The sequence below is a fragment of the Hyaena hyaena genome, unplaced genomic scaffold (genome assembly GCF_003009895.1).
Source record: "Hyaena hyaena isolate Hyena2069 unplaced genomic scaffold, ASM300989v1 scaffold_3, whole genome shotgun sequence".
NCBI classification, from domain to species: domain Eukaryota; kingdom Metazoa; phylum Chordata; class Mammalia; order Carnivora; family Hyaenidae; genus Hyaena; species Hyaena hyaena.
In genome coordinates, this window is record NW_024080635.1 from 7,262,806 (window position 1) to 7,285,961 (window position 23,156).

General features: G+C 48.9%; 1 protein-coding gene across 2 annotated transcripts in view; it reads right to left on the reverse strand.

The window, feature by feature from the left end:
- Positions 1-22,377, reverse strand: part of MAN1C1 (mannosidase alpha class 1C member 1) — a 138,353-nt gene extending 115,976 nt beyond the window's left edge. For both annotated transcript variants that reach the window (XM_039232314.1, XM_039232304.1), the window contains exon 1: positions 20,716-22,377. In XM_039232314.1, coding sequence (XP_039088245.1) covers positions 20,716-21,327 — 612 coding nt within the window. In that variant the 5' untranslated portion in view covers positions 21,328-22,377. The remainder of the gene's footprint in view (positions 1-20,715) is intronic.
- Positions 22,378-23,156: the final 779 nt, after the last annotated feature.

The window sequence follows — 23,156 nt, forward strand, 5'->3', positions numbered from 1 at the left end:
AGAAAGGACATAGGCTCCTAGGGCAGATGTGCAGGGCAAGATGCTAAGCTCCCCACCCTAGAACTTGCCACTGGGGAACTTCAGTAGCAAAAAGACCCATGAGCTTCAACTTGAGAACCAGTCAGAACAGCTGCCCAGCTCCAGACCTGGAAAAGCCAGTGAACTCCATGACCTAATCAAAGGGTTAGCCAATGTGGATCAAGGGTTGCAGAAGGACACTGACTTCTTTGTTCACAGACAAGATCGATGAAGAAAGTCAACCGGATATCAACCGGACAGAGGTGAAGACAGGGCAAGGTGAGCCAGAGACAGGAAGGCAGGCATTCAGTCAGACTTAAAGTCTCTGAGGTTCTTCTCCATCCTTCCCCACATTCTGGAGATTCACACCACTACTAGGAAAATAGCTGGGGTTTGCCGACATTCAAAAGGTGCCTTAGTATTAGCACGCTCTGTCCGCTGTCATATCACGCCTTAGTCACAGAGACAACCACAGCTCTGAGGCTCTGCTGGGAAACGCAGAGCTTCTTCAGAAGACCTGCTCTGCCTGCAAGTCCTACGAAGAACGTGGTGCCAAGAGCTCTTCTGAGACTCGAGTGTTCCTGGCTGGCAAGTACCAGACGGTCCAGGAAGGTGCACTTTCTAAGCAAGGTGAAAGCCCAGATCAGGAGTCCGGGCATCCTTCCTGGGACATGCCTGGCATGGAGGGTAAGGACAAAATGCCTGTGGGGTTCCTGAGGAAGTGCAGCGTGCTGATTTGGCTTCCACCATTATGTTGTTGACAGGAAGTAGGAGACAGGTAGTCAGGGAAGAATGACAGTTTGGGGATTCATGTGATGACAATTAGCCAAGTTCTGCTCTGCTTCTCTTTACAAAGAAAACTTCCCTTCTCTTTGCTCTTGGAATGCCATGTTAGAAGAGAGACATTTCCATGGCAACCTCATACACATTTAGTGATGTGTCACTAAATTTGTATGTGCACAAAGGCACATTAGGAGACTTTTTGAATGTGGCAAGAGAAATAGATTTTCATAATTGAACGTTGCCCTCAAGTCGAGCCTACCATTTGCTGAAAGCCAGGGCTGTGGCAGGAGATGCTAACTCTGCCTCGTCAGAATTGAGGCTCGACCCAAATATCTCAGCTGACTTGAGCTGAGGGCTGTCTCTTCTGCTGAGACAGATGGGGGCACAACCCAGGGGGCCAAGATGGCCTTGGCAGAGACAGGGAAGCAGATCTGTCTTGCATCTGACCAGAGCCTGGGGAGAAAGGCGGCTACGTGTGTTAAGAATCAGACTCAACCCCAATCCTGTCCCAGGTCCTCGGCACCTTGTGACCTGCAATCTGTTCCAACGAAGAGAGCCCTGGGAAAGCCGAGCCTCCATATCATACAGCACCCCCCCCCCGCCCGAGAAGGGGAGCACAAGGAAAAGAATGCTGAGTCCACAGCCAGGAATGCCAGGTGTGCGTCCTCGTTCCATCCCTTCCCAGTCATGGAAGTCCGAAAGCCGTTCGTTTTCTGAGCCGCAATCCCTAAACTGGGAATGAGCTTCCCGAATTACCAGGTGCTTCAAGGAGGCAGCGAATGGAGAAGTATCACTCCCAAACTGTAACACTGATAAATCCTAACACGGTTTATAAGGTGGCTCTGACTTGGCCCATGCACGCCGAAAGAGGCCTCTGCCAGATGCAGGAGGGCTGGGATATGGTGAAGAGGCCACCCCGACCCTGCTTGTGCTGAGGTGGGGCTGCTGAGGGTCTACGGTGGCCTGCCTCCCCGGTCTCTCCAGGAGCTGGTACAGCAAGCGGTGAGAGAAGAGCCCTGCAGCACGGGCCGCAGCCCAGAGGCTCTGATGTTGGCTCCTGTGGTCCTCCCGCGCCCTCCCCGCCCCGCTCCTACCCTAGGCCCTCACACCCACAAAGTCACCTGGATGAGCCCTCCCAAGACAACCATATGGCCCTTCCCTCCCCAAGTCGCTGCCCCTTACACTTCCTGTCACACTCCCACCAAACTAGAGAGGCTCAACCATCCCTGAAGGTTGGGCCCTAGGCCACCCAGGGATGCTTAGGAACTCCGTTCAAGTTCCCCAGGCCCTGCGTCCCCTCCCTGCTCACTCCTGATGCCACCGGTCCCAGCTGCCCTGCACAGAGGCTGACTCCTCGTAACATTTTTGGTTTATGCCACAGGGGCTGGTACACTGAGCTCCAAAAGTCAAGGCCTTCCCTCCCGCTGCTAGTAAGAACGTGAGACAGTATAGCAGCTATGGAAGTTTGTGGAAGAATTATCATGTGACCCAGTAATCCTCCTAGGTAGGTGCCCAAAAGAACTGAAAACATATGTCCACCCCAAACCATGTACACAGATGTTCACAGCTGCGTTATTCATAACAGCTGAAAGGTAGAACTATCCCAATACCCATCGACAGGTGAAGGGGTAAACAAAATGTGGTAGACTCACACAAGGGGACTGGAGGGGGACTGATTCTGGGACTGGAAGGGGGGTGCTGGCTTGGGGCAGAAGGTCCAGGCCCAGCAGTGGGGAGGTCCAGGGAGGTGGGGGGGAGCAGGGGGGGAGCACATAGATACAGAGAGTCAGGAAGTTGGACACTTTCAACTTAGCTGGTGGGGCTGCTCCAAGGTCCTCTGCCAGCATCAATAAACCCCGTGTAAGGGCAAGCATGGACGAAAGCATGGAACTCAGTTCAGCCTTTGTCACCTCTCTTGAGGAGGTTTAGCCACCCAGCACAGGCTACTGTTGAAAATACAGTGCCACGAGGGAGAAAGCTGCCACCCGCTTTTTGGTCCTGCTGCGATAAACTGGAATTGACTAGTACTGGCCACAGCTCACCTGTTTTCCCAGGAAGATGAACAGACCTAAATATTCAGACTTCCAGATGCTCAAACCACTAAGGAAAATTTAGAGCGATTCGGGCAAGACAGAGAAAGCTGAGAACACCTCGTTGCCACAAAACAGGTGCCGCTGTGGCCCTGGGGCATTCAGGATTTCTTCCAGACACAGTCCAGCTGAGGAGCCTGATTGCAGTCCCGGGCTGCAGCCAGAAAGCAGAGGGGCCAGTTTCTACAGCTCACAAGTCACAAGAAAGTCTGGAAAGTTGTCCAGGGTGAGAATGCCACACAGACGTTCTTTAGATGGCAGTTTCCTTTAGGGACTCTGCCAAGTGACCCTCCCTACTGGATGGCCGGCAGCTTGGTGTCAAGAGAACAGTTCACTGGACAGAGGAATCCGACCACGAGCTGAGAAGAATGTGGAGGCATCTGTCTGGCCACTGCCTGTCTGCGGTCACTGAGAAAAGACAAAGTGTGTCTTCACTACTTCGCAATCCCTTCCTTTCCTCCACAGCAATGAAGATTAGCCTATGCCTCCTCCATCCACGCGTGGCCTCCTCCTACTGATGAGGGAACTGGCCCATGAATCTTTAGAGCATGGCCAGGCTGGAGACGCACATGTCGTATTTCCAGAAAGAAGGTGGAGGGAGGTACAGGTCTGCACACTCTGCTGGGATGAGGAGGAAGCCACAGGCTGGGCTCACCCAGTACCAGGCCAGGACAAGAGTCCCATGTTGCCAGGTTAGCTCTTGGGCTCTCGATCGGAAGCCAAAAAGCAGCCCACGCAGGGCACTCAGCACCTCTTAGCAGAGGTCCGAAGGTGAGTCCTGATAGAGCATCAGAAAACAACGGACTCTGATCCTTGAGGCCAGCAAGGAAGGCAAGCTGGGGAGTCTGCGGCCAGTAAAGACGGTCCTCCAAAGCTGGGCAGGGGTGAGGAGGAGAGGACACAGCATTGCAAGCCTGCCAGGGTCACGGAGCTGCTCCCAGGGCTAGCTGGGCGGCCAGGTGTGGCAGAACCACCTGGAAAAAGGAGGCTGGATGTGGGTCTCTTGGTCCCTCTGCCACCTGACTCTCCCTCCTTCCCAAATCTGTTTTTTTTTTTTTCTTCTTTAAACACTGGTTGCTCCTGGAGTTTTCCCTGAATGGCTTCGTGCTCAAGCGTTCGACCCCTGCTGCGCCACACTGGGACGTCTGCCATGCCATCTCCTGTGCCATCACCCCTAGTCCCAAACCCGTCTCTCCAACCACCCACCAGAAGTGCCCACTTCGGCTTATTTCACAAGCCCGTCACTTTATCATGCCTAGAGTTCAACTCATCTCCCCTCCCAGGATTTCTCACTGTCCCTACTCCCCGATGTCCCCATCTACCCCAGGTAGAAACCTTGGGCATTCCAAATTTCACCTCCCACATCCACCCCTATAACCCCTCCCCAGATCCAGCACATGGAGCCTGCTACCCCGCAAGCCCACTACCCCTACTATTCTCTCCACATTTACCTGAAATGCTGCCCTTTCCCCGAAGCTCAGAGCAAACTGATGTGACTCCCCAGTCGTCTGTTTGCCCCGTTATTTGGGTACCTCCACGGTGCTAGGTTTATACACACCTACTGCACTCTGGCTAGATGCTCTGCTCGTTGTGGGCAGAAGCCTCATCTCTGCATCCTCAGCATCTCAAGCACTGCCCAGTGTGCCGTAGGTAAGAACAAGGTTAGTTCTCTGAAAAAGTTGCACTGAACAAAACAGATCAGCATCAGGTAGTTAATATTCTTCTCACTGCATATCAGTGCAACTACATTATTTCATAAAGTCTCGGTTGGACCTGTTTGACAACTAGATTTCCATCACGGATCGGCTCTGCAAATTCTGGCAGTCACATAAAGGCAGTTTCTAGAACAAAAAAGATTGGGGGAAAAGCCCAGAAGCTCATAGAAAGGGAGGGCTGAGAATTGCATCAAGAGGGGAGGGGAGGTCAGGCCCAGCAATGCCCAGGCCCTCTCCAACCCAGGAATGGCATCCACCCAGGAGACCTGGCAGAGATGGACCCATGCAGAAATGCCTCAGCATCTAATTAAACATTTTAGACTCCACTGCACACGAGAAGGAAACCTACGTCCCCCACGGAACCCTGACAAATGAGTCGTTTCCAACCAATCTATCACCATAGCATCTGGATACCTCAGGAAGATGAAAATAAGACCAATGCATAAATGAAAACCAATATACAAACAGTTGTGTCCCCACACAGGCCTCCACGAAGCCGCAGCCACGGCCATCTGCCAAGTTCCATCCTCGTCACTGCTTCCAGCAGCCAGAGGCCTCTGAGTAAGCATGGTTTAATATAAGATCCAACAACAGAAGGAAATGTCTTCTCTGAAGTCGGAGTCTCCATTAATGCTCCTACGCTAAATGTCCACCCCTTGGAGCTGGAATGAAATAAGTCTGGGACAAATAGGACCTGTTCTGTATGCCACAGCAGCTAAAGAATTTGCTAGAAATAGCTGGGACAGATTGAAGATTCCTGCATGGGAACAGAGCTCTCAAGAGGACCGTCACTAAGCCGTGGGGATGACACTCACACTGATCTGTAGTTATTCTCACTTCCTGCAGCCTCCACCAGACGTGGCCTGGGTAGAATTGATCCAATAACCCAGAACAGCAATGTCAGGTTAAGTCGCATTTAGCACCTGGCAAGGCAGAGACCGTGTGAACCTGCAGACCTGGCTGCCTGCCGTGTGAGAGCTGGGAGCCGGGTTCAGTGTTTCACTTCTTCAACATCTCCTTTTCTCCTGAGCATCTGTTACTCGGTTTTAAGGCCCAAACAGCAATGTGAAAAGGCTGTTCTGTTAACTGGAAAGCGGCAGAGCAGCCGTAGGCAGGAGGGCGATGGTCTTTTGGGAGATCTACATCGCGACCAGCAAATATTTTCATTCCAGATGTTTATGTCCTACCTACTTTCCCCAAAACAGGAGTTAGATGGCACAGGCGACTGTTGGGCAGCTAACAAATGTTTCCCTCTTTCTATGTACCTGTATGTGGCAGGAAGCGATTCAGATGCAGGACAACGTTACACAACACAATTCCTTAAAGCCAGAGATTCATCTTTGCCTTTCCTTCAGCTCATATAGCCTTCAGTGTATAACTGAGGCTCAAGAGATAGTTGCTGTTTTCAACACTTTTTCTTAAAGTTTTAATAAGTTCATGGCTTCGCTGGATTGTGTTAACAGGATAGGCTCTTAACTCTGGAAAATTCAGTTTTAATTGAGTCGTTTCTCCAGCTCATTTTTTCCTTATCCAATCCTGGTCTCCGTCTGAATAAATACAGAAAATTTCCAAACTCTTCCATCAGTGGGTAAAAGGGAAATACAGCCAGGAAGGAGATAAAGCCTATGTGAAGACAAAACTGCCCTAGGTGCGTTCTAAAGCATGGCTGCATGTTAGAACCACCTGGAAGTTTTTAAAAATCCCAAAGCTCCAGCTGCACCCAAGACCAATTAAATCAAAATCTCTAGAGGAGAAACCCAAGTGTCCATGTTTACAAAATTCCTCCATGGGCTTCCAGGGGGTAATAAAGGTTAGAATCCTCATTCTTTTTTTTTTTTTTTTTTTAAAGGTTTATTTTTTGAGAGAGAGACAGAGTGTGGGCAGGGGAGGAGCAGAGAGAGAGGGAGACACAGAATCTGAAGCAGGCTCCAGGCTCCCAAGCTGTCAGCACAGAGCCCGACGTGGGGCTTGAACTCATGAACTATGAGATTATGCCCTGAGCTAAAGTTGGACGCTTAACCAACTGAGCCGCCCAGGTGCCCCCTAGAACCCCTGTTCTAAAGATTCAATCAGACCAGTTCTTTTGATACCTACCAAAACTGACAATTTCTACTCTAATCAATCCCAAAGTGAAAGCTCTTCCTCTGAATTATCACCCATGAGCCATTAGATGAGGTAATAGAATGAATGTCAACCAAGGCATCAGGAGAGCGGGTTTCCGTCAGGGTATCACAGTCTAAACTGGCAGGGCCTGGAGGTGGTCACTGCCATTTCAGTGTCTTCATTCTCTCAGCTATAAAATGGGATTATAGTTCATGCCCTGTACGCCACAGGCCATTGTGGGGACCAGTTAAACTCTTAATGGGATGCTAGGGCTCTACTAAAAATACCACATACACAAGGAGTGTTTTATCTCGGCTCCCCAGGAGGAGGTGGGCAGCGTCCCAGCCCAGCCCCCACTCCCCTCCAAAGCAGATCCCCTGCAGATTCACCCTGAGGATTTAAACGCCAGCGGGTGGTACAGAGGCCAGAGAGTCAGAAACCCTTTTTATAACATGCAAGGACACTTCAAATACCAGGGCTGACAACCTGAAATTCTCCCACTGGTGCCAAGTTTAAGAGCACTTTACTCAGAGGACAGAGAATCTTATTATGCCTTAATCTAATTCAGGGTCTAATCACAGGAAATGTCTAACATTGTCTCCCTCAGCCCCATCTGGACTGACACTACTCTGGTACCATTCTTAGCTACTCAAGGATCAATAACCAGACAGATCTCCTAGCATGATTATAAGGAGGCTCTTGTACAATACTACCTCTGAAAGTACATCCGTGTGAAGTCTCTGCCCCTTACATAATTATACATCCACAACGACCTGTATCTGAAACTGCTAGAGCAGTCTCTGGACTGAGCTGCTATTTTTCTGTCTAAACATGAAGCTTTCTCTATAAAGGGTTTCCTTATACCCTAAAGTAACAACTGGTTATAGTTTACAGGCTGCTCTCTAAAAGGGCCAGTCCTGAAAGCAAGAAACTATAAAGTCTTCTTTCCCCATTGATTCTTATAATTAAAAGCCAAGACTACTCCAGAGTTCTGGAAGGGATGTGGTAGACATGGAGAATGGCTTCTGGGAGAGTCGGAAAGGAGGAAGATTTGCTGATTTAGGTCAAGAACACAAGCACAGAAAAAAACAAAAATGGCTCTGAAACGTCTTCCAAGGAGATCAGCATCTACTTGGCAAAGTTTAGGTTTAATCTCTGAAAAGTTCATTCCAGGAGTGAAAATGGGGGAGAAGGATCTTAAATAAGTGACTTATAATTTTTATTCAATACCTCACCCATTCCAAAGGACACGAATGAAGTCAAAGATAGCTTTTGCCATAAGATACGATCTCTACTCTACACTGAGCTTTCTTGAATAAGGGGAAATAAGAGATCAGATCTCACAGAACACACCTTGGAGATCCTTAGCCCTGTGTATTTAGCTTTCTGCTGATCAGTAATTCAGCAATTTGGCCTATGTGAGCAGTTCTTTTTTTTTTTTTCTTTAATGATTCAAATTACAAACCAAGGTTTAAAAAGTAGTAAATAGACTGAAGGTAAGGAGCCCAGAAAAAAACATTTGACAGGTTAAAAAATCCTGGCAAGAAGGTGACACTAATGGAGGTTGCTGGAACATTACAGATACAAACAAATATTTCTTCTAACATCTAAAAACAGAGGAGCAAAAAATGCACAAATAATTTAAAATCATATCAACCCAAAATTAGGAGCCCTTTGATGCTGTCTTTATTTAGGATGTAGGTTCACTACAAAATTATATTTCACACACTCAGTACCAATTTCTAAAAATAAATAAGAATCTTTAAATAGCTAAATATATGTACTTGATAAAGTTCATGTCATTGATTTGGGAGCATTTAGAAACAGACTCAAAGTGTTCATTTGTACTTTACATATAATGCTAAATTATAAAATCTAGACTGAATGGTTTCCTGGCCAAGTACAGATTAGAAAATCACAAAATTGGGAAAGTAGAAAATAAAGCTGCCAGAGCAGGTATCCTGACAACTATGAGACGTGACAGTTGACAGCTTAACAGAGGGGAGAAAAACTGCATAAAAGCAGATGAAGCTATAGAATCTTTAAAAAGCAGGATTCACAATGTTTGGCACAGAATTTTTTTAAAAAATGAGTAGTCACATGAAAATGTAAAAAAAAAAAAAAAGTGACCCTAACCAGGAGATAAAACAGTCAATAAGTACAGACTTAATGATGACAAAGATTTTGGAAACAGCAGCAAAAAAAAACACAAAAAAACAAAAAAAACACCTTTTGAAAAACTATTATAAAATCCCTTGGGATGCAAAGAAAACTATGGAAATAATAAATGAAAGATGGGAAATACCAGGGAAACAGAAATAATGAAAAAGGTCCAGATGGAAATTCTAGAAGTGAAAATTTAAAAAAAATCTGTGAACTAAAAAATTCACTGGGTGGGCTGAACAACCAATGGAAAAAAGTTCAGTGAACCTGAAGATATGTAAATTATCTACATCAAAACACAGAAAGGCTGAAAAGAAAATGAAAAGATTCAGTTATCTGTAAAAATATGATCAAGCAGTCTAACTCATATGTAACTGAAGTTCTAAAAGAAAAGGAGATGAGGGCGCTTGGGTGGCTCAGTCGGTTAAGCTTCTGACTTCCACCCAGATCATGATCTCACAGCTCGTGAGATGCATCGGACTCTGTGCTGACAGTTCAGAGCATGGAGCCTGCATCAGATTCTGTGTCTCCCTCTCTTCTGCCCCTCACCTGCTCAGTCTGTCTCTCTCGCCTTCAAAAATAAATTAACATTAAAAAAAAAAAAGATCACGGGCGCCTGGGTGGCTCAGTCCTTTAAGCATCTAACTTCGGCTCAGGTCACGATCTCAAGGTTTGTGAGGTCAAACCCCTGTTGGCTCTGTGTGGACAGCTCAGAGCCTGGAGCCTGCTTCAAGTTGTTTCTCCCTTTCTCTGCCCCTCCCATGCTCACGCTCTGTCTCTCACTCTCTCTCTCTCTCAAAAATAAATAAATGTTAAAAAAATGTTTTTAAAAAGATCAAAAGTTGGTTCCAAAGATCAGCAAAATTGATAAACTACTAGCTACACTATTTTTAAGAATGAAACACAGACAGAAATTACCAACATTGAAAATGAAAGAGGGAGCACTACTACAGATCCTATAAATATTAAAAGGAAAATGAGAATCTTAGGAACAACTTTATTCTAATAAATTCTGTAACTTGGATGAAATAGACAAATTTCTTGAAAGCTAAATTGACAAAACTGATGAGATAGAAATTCTGAATAGCCTTATATCTGTTAAAGTAATTGAAATGGTAATTTAAAAACTCTCTCGGGGCACCTGGGTGGCTCAGTCGGTTGACCATCAATCAGACTTTGGCTCAGGTCACAATCTCCCAGTTCACGAGTTCAAGCCCCACATCAGACTAGCTGCTGTCAGCCTGTCAGTCAGAGCCCTGCAAAGCCCTCTTTAGATCCTCTGTTGCCCTCTCTCTGCTCTTCCCCCGTTTGCACACTTTCTGTCAAAAAATAAACAAAACATTTTTTAAAAAAAAGGATAAAATCAATGCGATTCACCATATTAACAGAATTAAAGAGACAAACAATATGATCATCTCCACAAATGCAGAAAAAGTATTTGACAAAATTCAATCCTATGTCTGATAAAAACTCTCAGCAAACTATGTAGGAAACTTCATCCTGATAAAAGGCATCTGCCAACACCTATACCTAACATCATACTTAATGTAAAAGACTGAATGCTTCTCCTTTGAGATCAAGAGCAAAGCAAAGATCTCAGTTCTCACCACTTCTATTTAGTATTGAACCAGAAGTCCTAGCCAGTGCAAAGAAGGAAGAAAAAGAAATAAAAGGCATAAACANGGGGCACCTGGGTGGCTCAGTCGGTTGACCATCAATCAGACTTTGGCTCAGGTCACAATCTCCCAGTTCACGAGTTCAAGCCCCACATCAGACTAGCTGCTGTCAGCCTGTCAGTCAGAGCCCTGCAAAGCCCTCTTTAGATCCTCTGTTGCCCTCTCTCTGCTCTTCCCCCGTTTGCACACTTTCTGTCAAAAAATAAACAAAACATTTTTTAAAAAAAAGGATAAAATCAATGCGATTCACCATATTAACAGAATTAAAGAGACAAACAATATGATCATCTCCACAAATGCAGAAAAAGTATTTGACAAAATTCAATCCTATGTCTGATAAAAACTCTCAGCAAACTATGTAGGAAACTTCATCCTGATAAAAGGCATCTGCCAACACCTATACCTAACATCATACTTAATGTAAAAGACTGAATGCTTCTCCTTTGAGATCAAGAGCAAAGCAAAGATCTCAGTTCTCACCACTTCTATTTAATATTGAACCAGAAGTCCTAGCCAGTGCAAAGAAGGAAGAAAAAGAAATAAAAGGCATAAACACTGGAAAGGAAGAAGTAAAACTGTCTTGACTCACAGACAATATAACTATATACCCAACAGATCCTAAAGAATCTGTAAAGAACAAATTTAACAAATGAATTCAATAAGGTCACATGACACGAAGTCAATACACAAAAATCCATTGTATTTCTATGTACTAGCAATGAGAATTTAAAAATAAAAATATAAAGATTACCATTTACAATAGCAAATCGCTGTTGTAATAAAAGACATTCAAGCCCTCTACACTGAAAAGTATAAACCATCGTTGAGAGAAGAAAATCTACATAAATGGAAAGAGATACCACATTCATGGATCAAAGACCCAATATTGTTAAGATATCAGTTCTCCCCAATTTGACTTACTGATTCAAAGCAAACCCAATCAAACTCCCAGCAGGACTTTTCACAGAAACTGACAAGCTAGTTCTCAAATGTTTGCAGAAAATGCAAAGGACCTACAATAAGCAAAGCAATTTTGAAAAGGAAGCTTAAAGACAGAGGACCTGATTTTAAGACTTATTATAAAGCTACAGTACCAAGATAGTATGAATTATCATAAAGATAAATCAATAGAACAGAAGAGTGTCGAAACAGAACCATGTATATATGGTCGATTAATCTAACATGGATTCAAAGCAATTCGAAGGGAAAAAGAAAGACTTTTCAACAAAAAGTGATAAACAGCTGGACATCTAAATGTAAAATAATGACTCTCAACTCCTACCTCATGCCATATACAAAAAATGAGAAGTAGATGGGAGACCTAAAAGTAAAAACTAAACTGATCAAGCTTCTGGAATGAAAAGGAGACTATTTTCATGACCATGGGGAAGGCAAAGGGTTTTTTGTTTTGTTTTGTTTTGATTTTCTAAGTAGACACAGAAAGCACTAACCATAAAAGAAAATATTGATACACTGACTTCATCAAAATTTAAAACTTCTGTTCTTTGGGGGAGTTGTGTGGCTCTGTCAGTTGAGCTTCCAACTTTGGCTCAGGTCATGATCTCATGATCTATGAGTTCAAGCCCCGCGTTGGGTTCCGTGCTGACAGCTCAGAATCTGGAGCCTGCTTCAGATTCTGTGTCTCCCTCTCTGCCTGCCCCTCCACAACTTATACTCTGTGTATGTCTGTCTCTCTCTCCCAAAAAATGAGTAAACATCAAAATATTTTTTTAAACTTCTGTTCTGTGAATGATACCACTAAGAAAATGAAATATTCTGGGAGCTAATATGTATGGATGTATGTTTATTTTTGAGAGTGTGAGAGTACGAGCTGGGGAGATGCAGATAAAGAGGGAGACACAGAATCTGAAGCAGACTCTAGGCTCTGAGCTGTCAGCACAGAGCCTGATACAGGGCTCGAATCCACGAGCCACGACATCATGACCTGAGCCGAAGGTGGATGCTGAACCGACTAAGCCACCCAGGCACCCCTGGGAGCTAATATTTATAATAGATTGGGAGTGAATATGTATAGTATATATATCTGACAAAGGACTTATATCCAGAATATATAAAGAATTTCTATATTCAGTAAGATGATAAACAGCCCAATTTTTTAATTAAAAAAGGGGGCATAAGATTAAAATAGACACTTATAGGAAGATACAGAAATATTAAACACATGAAAAGATGTTCAATACCAATATTCAACAGGGAATCAAAAATTAAAACTATAACGAAATATTACTACCCATCACATAGAATGGCTAAACTTACAAAGGTGGACAATAGCAAGTGCTGACAAAGCTGTAGAAGTCTCACGCACTGCTGACAGAAGTATAAAATGGCCTTAACTACTTAGGGAGAGTATTTCCAGTTTTCCTATAAAGTTAAACATGTGTCTACTCTATAAACCAGCAATTCTACTCCTAGGTATTCACATAAAAGAAATGGAACCATGCCTATACAAAGCCTGTACATAAAATATTCACAGCAGCTTTATTCATAATAGCCAAACACTAGAAACAACCAAAAAGTCCAACAGGTGGTGGATAAACAAATTGTACTATATTCATGCAAGAGAATATATCTCAACAATAAAAAGGAATGAAGTATGACTATATTCAGGGATGAATTTCAAAAACATCCTTGGTGAAGGGGCCTGGAGCAAAAAGGCACATGTTAAACTACTCCATTTATTTGAAGCTCTAGAACAGTCCAGACAAATCTCTTGTGACACACTGAATTAGGAGATGGGAGGTATGGCTGATGGGGGATTGCCTGGAAAGGAGCAGAGGGGCCTTTCTGAGGCGATGGGAATGTTCTGTATCTTCACGTGTGCTTTACATGGTTTCCTGCATTTGTTAAAATTCAGCAAACTGTATATTTAAGATCTGTACATTTTGCTATATGTAAACTATACTTAAATAAATAGATAGTACTGGATCACAGGGTTGTTGTTAAAAAAAAAAGACAAAAACACAGGGAGAGCCACTGAGAGGCTAAAAGACATCTGTACAACTCAGCAGGCCCTACAGAGCATGCTGTATTGCACAATGGATTTTCTGGACCACCAAGTCATGGCAGAGGTGGCGGAGCAGGGAGGAATCTATTATTCAACCCCTGAAAATGGTTGTTATTTAGTGAACACTGTTCGCCTGTAAGTTTTACCTGTGGAGCAGGTGATACCCAGACCGTGCTGGATAAAAGCACAATTATCGTTCATCAATTAAGAAGAACACTAATCAGTATGCCAAAGTTCCTTCCATAAAAGTTACCATTATTGGTTCTGCACTGATACAGATGGACAACTGCCCTGGTCTTGGCCTTTAATTAATGAAAAGGTGGAGTTGAGAGCCATACTCAGGCCTCCATGTGAGTAAGAGCTGTTCCACTTGCCTGCCAAGTTTGGGGAGCTCTCAACCCAAATCTTAGAAAACAGCCTTTTCAGGGAAGAAAAGACCTACGCCTGAGCCACCACACATACTGAGTCTGAAACCTACAGCTGTGGCCTCCATGGTTTCTGTTCTCTTTGGGGGCGGAGGTCTGACTAGCAGTGATCTCAGCCACATCAACTGCATTTAAAAAAAACAAACCCGGGGCCCCTGGCTGGCTCAGTTGGTAGAGCATGCAACTCTTGATCTCAGAGTCCTGAGTTCAAGCCCCACACTGGGTATGGAGCCTACTTAAAAAACACACACACATAAAAACAAAAATAAAAATAAATAAATAAAAAATAAACTAACACACACACACAATGAAAATAGGGACGCCTGGGTGGCTCAGTTGGTTAAGTGTCCAATTTCAGCTCAGGTCATGATCTAGCAGTTCACAGGTTCTAATCCGTGCTGGGTTCTCTGCTGACAGCTCAGAGCCTGGAGCCTGCTTCAGATTCTGTGTCTCCCTCTCCCTCTGCTCCTTCCCCACTCATGCGCTCTCTCTCTCTCTCTCTCTCTCTCTGTCTCTCAAAAATAAACAATTAAAAAAAAATAGAGAACCAAAACTATGCTGTCTTGGCTATTAACAGAGCCAACAGGAGGGAAGGAAGAGTGACTTAGGCCCTTGAGTCCTCAGAATTCTTTTGAGGAGTCTTCAATTCAGGGTCTTGTCATCTGCCTGGGGAGTACGGAGCTAAGAAAGTCTGTCGTTTCTTTCCCCCAAATCACGCAAATCATCATTGTGTGTAAGGCCTTGGCCCTGGGGTCAAGAACCACGGCTTACCATCTGAATGAGCCTGGTCTTTCTGGACGACAGGTGCAGAGAACTAGAATCATCATCATCATCTTTGATCCATGACACTCTGCCCCACGTATCATTCCTCTTTTAAAGTAATGTAATAGGGGGGCGCCTGGGTGGCTTAGTCGGTTGAACGTCCGACTTTAGCTTAGGTCATGATCTCGCGGTTCGTGGGTTCGAGCCCCGTGTCGGGCTCTGTGCTGACTGCCAGCTCAGAGCCTGGAGCCTGTTTCAGTCTGTGACTCCCTCTCTCTCTGACCCTCCCCTGCTCGCGCTGTCTCTCTCTCTCTCTCTCCTAGAAATAAATTAAAAAAAAAATATTAAAGTAATGTAATAGATACCCATGAATTCACCTGAGACAACTACTCTCCTGAATCATGTCCATCATTCCCTTGTGGAGGCTTTCCTGACCTGGCCAATGAAAACAAGGCAGGGAGAGAATTCCCTAACACACACCTCCCTCTGTGTCACACAGACTCAACTTAGGACACAGGAAGGCCAGAGCCACAGGACTGGCTGCCCAGCGAGATTATCAAACCACTTCCCTGAATGGAATTCCTTTCCTTCCAATTTGTGAGCCTGATTTATTTTTTTCAATAAGAGAAAAGATGTAAGTCCCTTTGAGCAAAGTATGCCTGATATATATCACAATATTTATTTTTGGTAGAGTAATGGATCCGTCTTCAGGGAAAGCTAGAGAAAAAGTGTTTCTTGAGCTCAGATGTAAATCAGTCACTCCGAAACCACAGGGGAATCTATATTCTTACCCCTCTGCTAACTACAGTGTGGACTAAACAGCTGACTTTTAAAAGTCATTGTTTCCAGACCTAACACTAATGACAGAGGTAAGGATGTGAGTCCCAACAAACAACTGCTCCTGGCATGTCTGCACCTAATTCCCCCAAATGACAGCACAACACAAAATAATCCACCCGACCTGTGGATGTGAAGTTGCCCCCCTGCAGGGGACAAGGTCTAAGCTTTACACACAGTACTCAATTCCCAGGAAGAAGGATGAGATGTGCCTGGGCTGAGGATGTAAGGGTCTCCCAAAGGACCTGTCCAGTTGCTATCTACAGTCATCCTATCTACATCAAATGTATCATAGAGCTGGACACGAGTGAAACTGGAGGGCAGGAGGAAGAAAGGATCTTCAATGAATCTGCAACTTAAACAGAGCTCTTCAAAGGAAAGCTATTCAGATCTAAGGTGTTCCTAATATTAATTATCCTGAACATCTCACAGGCTTGGATTCACATGTTACAAAGAACACAAAGCCCTTTAATTTTCCCACCTCTCCATGGCACTAGCAGTGATAAATCAGATATACAGAGAAACCACAGATGACTAACGAACCAGCCCGTTAATGGCGAGCAAAGATCATTTGCCAAGATGACTTATTCAGACATAGTCACATATCATAACCAGCAATATCCCGGAGGCTTAACACAGCAGGCATAGAAAGCAAGAGCCGGGGTGCTCCCTGCCAAGTCTTGGGCACTCCAGGGCGACTCAGCATCCTCCAGATGCCTGCCATCCAGGCATGAAAAGATTTTATTCATGGCTGCCACCTCCCCACTCTCTTCTAGGTAGACTACTTGCACTTAGAAAATTACCGCAACTTCTAAAAGGCCTCTTGGGTCCCAGAGCTGCCATGACCCCTACTCTGACACCCTTAGAATTCCAGGTGCCCTCAGGAAGAAGACCCAGCCTCTGTCGCCAGCAACCTTAACTGGTAGTTTATACATCTCTACTGTAGCCATTCATTTAAGTAACTGGGTTCCCACTAGGTGTCAGACCCTATTCTAGGTGCTTAGGCAGAGCCATAAACAAAATAGTAAACAGGTGGGAGTGAGGGAAAGAGAAGAGTCCTCTATATGCCAGTCCCTTTGTTTAACCAGAAAAACAGGCCCAGTGATAGATAGTTTTCTTTGAGGTCAGAGTCAATGGTGTGACTAAGTCTTGAACCCAGATTGGATTCTTAGCAGGATGGTCACATATGGTGGTGCCTGAGGGGACTGGGCAGAGGGGATAGAGATGAAATTCAACCCACGTTCTGCATATGGACCAGGGGAAGCCCCATTCTAATACTACATTTTCACGGTCTCAGACTTCCAGTTCCCTTTAACAAAAGCTCCCTAAATTGGAAGGGACAACTGAGGTCCCCCAGATCAGCACCCAACCATCATGAGCAGGAAGACCCAGGAGAGTGTGAATCCTTTCACTGAGATGTAACCCTGACAGGCTATACACTCCCAGCGCTTGTTAGGAGTGAGAAAATCTGTTGAAATCGAATCTGTAAGAAATCCACCAATGGCAAAGCTCCCCTATAATTAATAATTATGACAATAATTTCCTATATCATCGTCAGATCTGAAAGGGAAGGCTGCTAGCAAGCTGTTTTACATTCTCGCCAACTCCTTTCCTCTCCATGATCCCAGACTGAGAAGCTGTCACTGTTTGATCCCATCTCTAAAGTCCCATATGGGGGCGCCTGGGTGGCTCAGTCAGTTACGTGTCCAACTCTTGATTTTGGCTCATGTCACGATCTGACGGGTTCTAAGATCGAGCCCATGTCAGAACTTGCTTAAGATTCTCTACCTCTCCCTCTGTCCCCTCCCTGGCTTGCGCACATGCACACATCTTTCTCTCCCTCTAAAAATAAATAAATTAAGATCCATAGGGATGATAGGAACAATTAACTGAATCAACTCTATGAATATCTATTCTTGACAAAGTGCCAGGCATGCGACAGCAAATACTACCACCATCATCAATACCAACACACAACTGTCTCTTCACGGAACTAACTAGCACATTGCAAACAGAGCTGGGAAAGCCCACAGCTAAGGAGTCCCTGACCAGACTGGCAGTCCACTTAGGGGCCATGTCTGGAAGCAAGAGTGTATGTGACACTTCCTTGCTCCATTTTACAGAAGGAAAAATAGGGGCCAGGAATGAGAGCATGTGGCTTGCCCAAAGTCAGACAGTTGACAGTTGAAGCTGAGATTCAAACCCACATTCTCTGGGTCTCCCCTTTCCACCACCTTGTCCTCTACAAGGTTCCATGGCTGCAGAGTGAAAGAGAAATAGTTGGTTCTACTGACAGATTGTTTCCTGCTGTATGTACACCCAGAACGTGTGGCTTCAACCCACCTTATCAGCACAGACCTCATGACCACGTTCATCTCTCAAACCAGAATGTTTATAAATATACTTCATTGATCTAGAGCCTGGTGTCCAGTCTTCATTCACTCCCATTTATGACCCTCTCTGGGTCTCTCTTGATGTTTACTTTCACTTTAAAAACCTCATCTTATAAGACCAGGGCACTTTTTATCTGATGCTAGCTCCCCCTCTGCTCCTGGGGTCTCATCAATCCATGTCTGGAAATAAACAAGCCAGAGAGGGAAGCACCAGGCCCTTTTATGAAAAAAGGTACCTTTCTAAAATGATCTACCCCCGGGCATGCCACAGACAGAAATGTAAATAAGAAGGAAATGAAGACATCCTCCAGCCACAGTCCTACGCATTCCCTATCAGGCAGGACACCAGGGAAGGTAGCTCTGCATTAACAGCTAAACCAAAAACTCTGCCCCGCGTTTTCCAGGTTGTTTGGAGGGGCAGGAGGTCCAAACTCAAGAAGCCTGAAGAGACAACAGGCTTCAAGATATGATAGTGTGTATAGTTCTGCCTCCTCTGTTCTGAGAAGCTTAAGGTCTTCGGGATACCAACCACAGGTACGTGCAAGCAGGCCTCCAGCTACTACCAGGGGTGCCCGGAGATGCCAGTCTGAATGATCCAGACATCTGGCAACCCACACAAGCCTTCCATCATGTTATTTTATGCCCACCTGCAGAGCAGAGTCTCCACTCTCCCACCCCCCATCCCCCAGCTGCTGCAGCCTGTGGCCTCTGCCGACAAGGGAAGCTGTCGAGGTACAGGAGCACAGAATCAAGTCGCCACTAGCTGGCACCCCCTTCCTGCCATGGCTCCCAACCCCAGGCTTTCAGAAATAGGTCACATACCTAAATGCCAGTGCACAAAGTGCCTCTTCTGAAGAGGACTGTAGTTAATTCTTTTTTTTTTTTAATGTTTTATTTATTTCTGAGAGAGAGAGAGAAAGAGAGAGAGAGACAGCATGAGCAGGGAGGGTCAGAGAGAGAGGGAGACACAGAAGCTGAAGACAGGCTCCAGGCTCTGAACTAGCTGTCAGCAGAGCCCAACACAGGGCTCGAACCCACGAACCGTGAGATCATGAGCTGAGCTGAAGTCGGACCTTAACCGACTGAGCCACTGCTGGACGGTAGTTAACTCTTAAGTCTCTGGGGGCCGCTTTGGAAAATCTGATGGCAGCGCTGGACACCCCCACAATAAACTGTATGTGTGCAGTTTGTATAGAACGTCACTGGGGGTTACTGCTCTCCAGGGAGATGTAAAAAGGCAGAAAGGGCTAATGTGCTCAGAGCCGGCTCCAAGAAAGGGAGCTGTGGGTGGTTCAGATAAGTAGTGGACGACACAGTTCTTAACCAAAAAGGGGGAAATGAGGTCCCTTCCTCAGCTCCTGCAAGTTCCAGCCTTCAATCAAACCTCTGAGATTTCAACAAGAATTTGAAAATTAAGAGCGCGCGCGCGCACACACACACACACACACACACACACACAAAACAAGCACTCATCCGTGTGGCTTTCTGGCTTGACATCACAAAATGTCCTGTGACTGCTAGTTAAGATAGTCTCCAAACAGGGCTTATCTCAGAAGGGCTGAGTACCAGCAGAGGTAAGAAGTGTGGGAGAGGTGGACGCTGGGGTGGAGGACAGTCCAGGCACAGAGAAAGAGACAGAGAAGCTCTCCACTGGCCTCTGAGCAGATCCTGGCAGGGCAGGTCCTGACCCTTGCTGCCGGCTCCCCCTGGAAATCAGACCTGCTGGCTCCTTTGCAGCAAACCAAGAAGTCCAGGCGGAAACAGCCCTTTCCTTCTGGGTCCATGGGGAGGGCTAAAAGGAGGCTGGAGGGGAAGCCTCCTCTCATTTCTAGGGAGGAGACCCTGGCCCACTGCTTGCCCATAGCCCCCTCGTGGCCCGGGGGTGTCACTGCAGCCCCCACTGCATTGCTGGGCAAAAACCTCACGCAGGCAGCTCTAACAGGAGTAGAGCGGAGCATTTAGTTACCAGTGGCGGCTTGGCAACAATCTTCAAGCCATGGAGAGGCTGCGTTTGCTTTTGGTTTCTCAAACTGAGACCAAGACTCACACTCCAAGTGATCCTTCTAAACCCTTCCCTCATACAACCCCTACAGGGAACAAGTTCAAGACTTGCTTCATTAAGCCAATAACCTCAGAGCTTCTGTAACATTACCACCACCCTATTGATCACTCCTTCCTGCATCACATGCGATTCTGTACAATTGTTCCCAAGCACAACAGACAGAGTTAGCAAGAATCCACAATCCCTTCTGGGTGGATTACAAAATACTGTCAGGGCACCAAATACCACCCCCAAATCCCAGATTTCCAGGTAGGAGCTCCCACAGGGGTTTAGAGAAAGTCAGGACACACAGAAAGAATGTGGCTCTTGGCCCTGCGCAAGCAGAGAGGGTGTCCGTTAAGGAACCTAACTAGCAACTCCACAAAGGGACAGAGGGGAATCCACCTGGGCTGGGGACTTGACTGGAAGGACCAGAGTCTGGGAATAGGGGAGAGTCGATCCAGTGGTTCGGCTACTACCTGCCAGGGATGGGGATGATTAACTGAACCCAACAGTGGGAAAGTGCCCACTAAGGAGGAGGTGGAAGGAAAGTTTGGGAGGAGAGGGGAGAGTGAGGTGTGCCCGCAGGGCCTAAAGCAGTGGTCCAGCGACCAGAAGGAAGCCAGGGGATCCGGATGCAAGCACAGAGAGTCTTTTCCTTTCCCGGGGAAGGAGAGTCCTTACCTCCTTGATTTTCTCCCGCTGGGCTCGAACCAGGCTCTGGGGCTCCTTGCTCTCATCCGCCCTAGTCCCCAGGACCGGGTGGCGGAGGCGGCTCCGGAACGCATGGAAGTCAAAGCTGAACGGGATGCTCGGCTCCTGGGGTCGCAGGGGCGCGCTGCCGCTGCTCCGGGCCGCCGTGGCCCCCTGGGGTCGCGGGGCCGTGGCCCCCTGGGGCCGCAGGGCCGAGCTGCCACTGCTCCGGGCCGCCGTGGCCATTTCGCGCGTCCCGGTGGGGTGCGTGCGCCGCAGCCATCCTTTCCGGCGGCGGGCACTGGCTTGGCTGCTGGCGTCGTCCTCACCCGGGGCCGGCACGGCGGGGGCCGGGTTGGGAGGCGACTCCTGCTCGCGGACCAGGGGGTGGCCGGCGACTTCGGCCACTACCTCCAGGCCGGGCTGCTGGGTCCGGGGGGCCAGGAAGAGGCGCTTGAGGCGAGAGGAGTTGGGCAGCAGGAAGAGCGCCCCGAAACACAGGGTGACGAGGCCCGAGAGGAAGAGAAGGAAGAGGAACTTCTGCGGCAGCCGCAGCCCCCACGGGGAGGCCGGCACGAAGACGGGCACCTTCCTCATGAGCATCGTGGCCTGGCGCGGGGCTGGGGCCGGTCAGCTCCGGCCGGGCCCCCCAGGCCCTCGGAGGGCAGGCACTGGCCGGCAGGGGGTCCGGCGCGCGGAGGTCGTCGAGGGGCGCCGCCCGGAGTGGGGGTCCCTGAGAGTCTCGCCGCTCCGGGGGCTGCCGCTGAAGTTCCGAGAGTTCGGGGCGAGTCCCCCCACGCCGGGGCAGGGGCGCAAGGGGCCTCGGCGGGGCCCGGGCGCGCCGGGCGACACGGCTCGGGGCCCGGGCCCGCAAGGGTCGGCCGCGGGCCACAGCCTTCTCTCCGGCCGCCGCGCAGCCCCTCCTCGCAAGGGCCGGAGCCCGCGGGGCCCGCTCCTTCCCGCGCTGCGGCCGCCGCCGGGGCCGTCACATGCCGTCCGCGGCGCCCAGGCTGTCCGCGCCGAGGGGCGCCCGCAGGCCTCGTCCCCGCGCCGCGCCGCCCGCAGCCCCTCGGCCCAAAGTTTCAGCCCCAGAAGCAGTTTCCAGAAGGGGTCGGCTCAGGGGGCGAGGCGGTGGCGGCGGGGCTGGCCTGTCAGCGCCGCTGCGAGAGCGCGCCGACCCGGGCCGGGTCGTGACAGCGCCCGGCTCGGCTATCGGGACACGTCCACAACTTTGCTCCGCCGCGGAGCGGGCGCCGGGCAGTGCGAGCGGGCACTTCTGAGTCCGCTGGGCAGGGGGCTTCCTGGGCCCCCCCGGGAGCCGAGGGTCGCCCGAGCCGCGCGGTCCGGCGCCGGGCGCAGTCCGCCGTCCGCGACCAGGCGCGGCGGGGCGGCTGCAGCTGCGCCCGGGAGTGCGGACTCCCGCCCCGCCAACTCGCTAGGGCTCGGCGACCCGCTGGGATCACCTGTTCCCGGCCCCCGCCGGCCACACGGAGCGCGCCGCGCCGGTTGCACCTCTCCCGCTGCAGCTGGCGTCCTCGCAGCGGCCGCTCCAGACGGGCCGCTACCGCCTCAGGCTGAGCCGCCGCCGCCGCCGCCGCTGCCGCCGCCGCTGCCGCCGCCGCCGCCGCCGAGCCTGCGCCCCACACGCGCGCACACCCGCCCGGACGCCTCCGCCGCCGCCGCAGCTCCGGCTTTCACTGAGACAGAGCCCGCGGCCCCGCCTCCCTCCGGGCCACGCCCTCGAGCCACGCCCACTGCGCGCGCCCCGCGGTCCACCTCCGCCGCGGCGCCGCAGCCAGGCCAATGGCCTCGCGTCTGGGGTTGGGAGCGCGGGGCCTAAGCGCGGGTGGGGAGAGGCGAAGGGACTCCAAGCCACGCCCCCTCCCTCAAGTGGCCAGCGCCGCGCACACTCCCCCCATCCCGCCGGCACCAATGGTCCAGCTGCGCGGAGTTGGCGCGGGCGGGGGTGGAGAGCGGCGCGAGGTCATTGGCTGCCTCGGAGGGATCCCCGTTGGGCTGCAGTCGCCCATTGGTTAGTGGCCAGCGTTCTCTGGACTGGGGGGGACCGAGACATCTCCCCCCTTGCCGCCCCCTCCCGCGCCGCTCCTGTTGTCGGTTTGCGGGTGGGGGCAGGAGACCGGGCCAGTCTGAAGGGCTCTGGCCGTCATTCGGTCGCAGCTCTCACTCCTAGGTGCCAGGCCAGGATTGACAGGGAGCTGGGGGCCTGCCCAGGGGTCCCCAGAGCTCCCGCAGGAGCCCTGGTGGTGCTGCCGTGGCAGGCTCTGAGGAAGAGGTGGCCGGGGCCAAGCCGGGGAGCTGTGGCCGCGATTGGGCCAGGCTAAGGCCGTGTTTCCACTGGCCCCGCACACACCACTGCTCTGCCTGCCTTTCCCCACAGCCCCAAGGGCTGGGGACCCTAGCTGGGGGAGGGG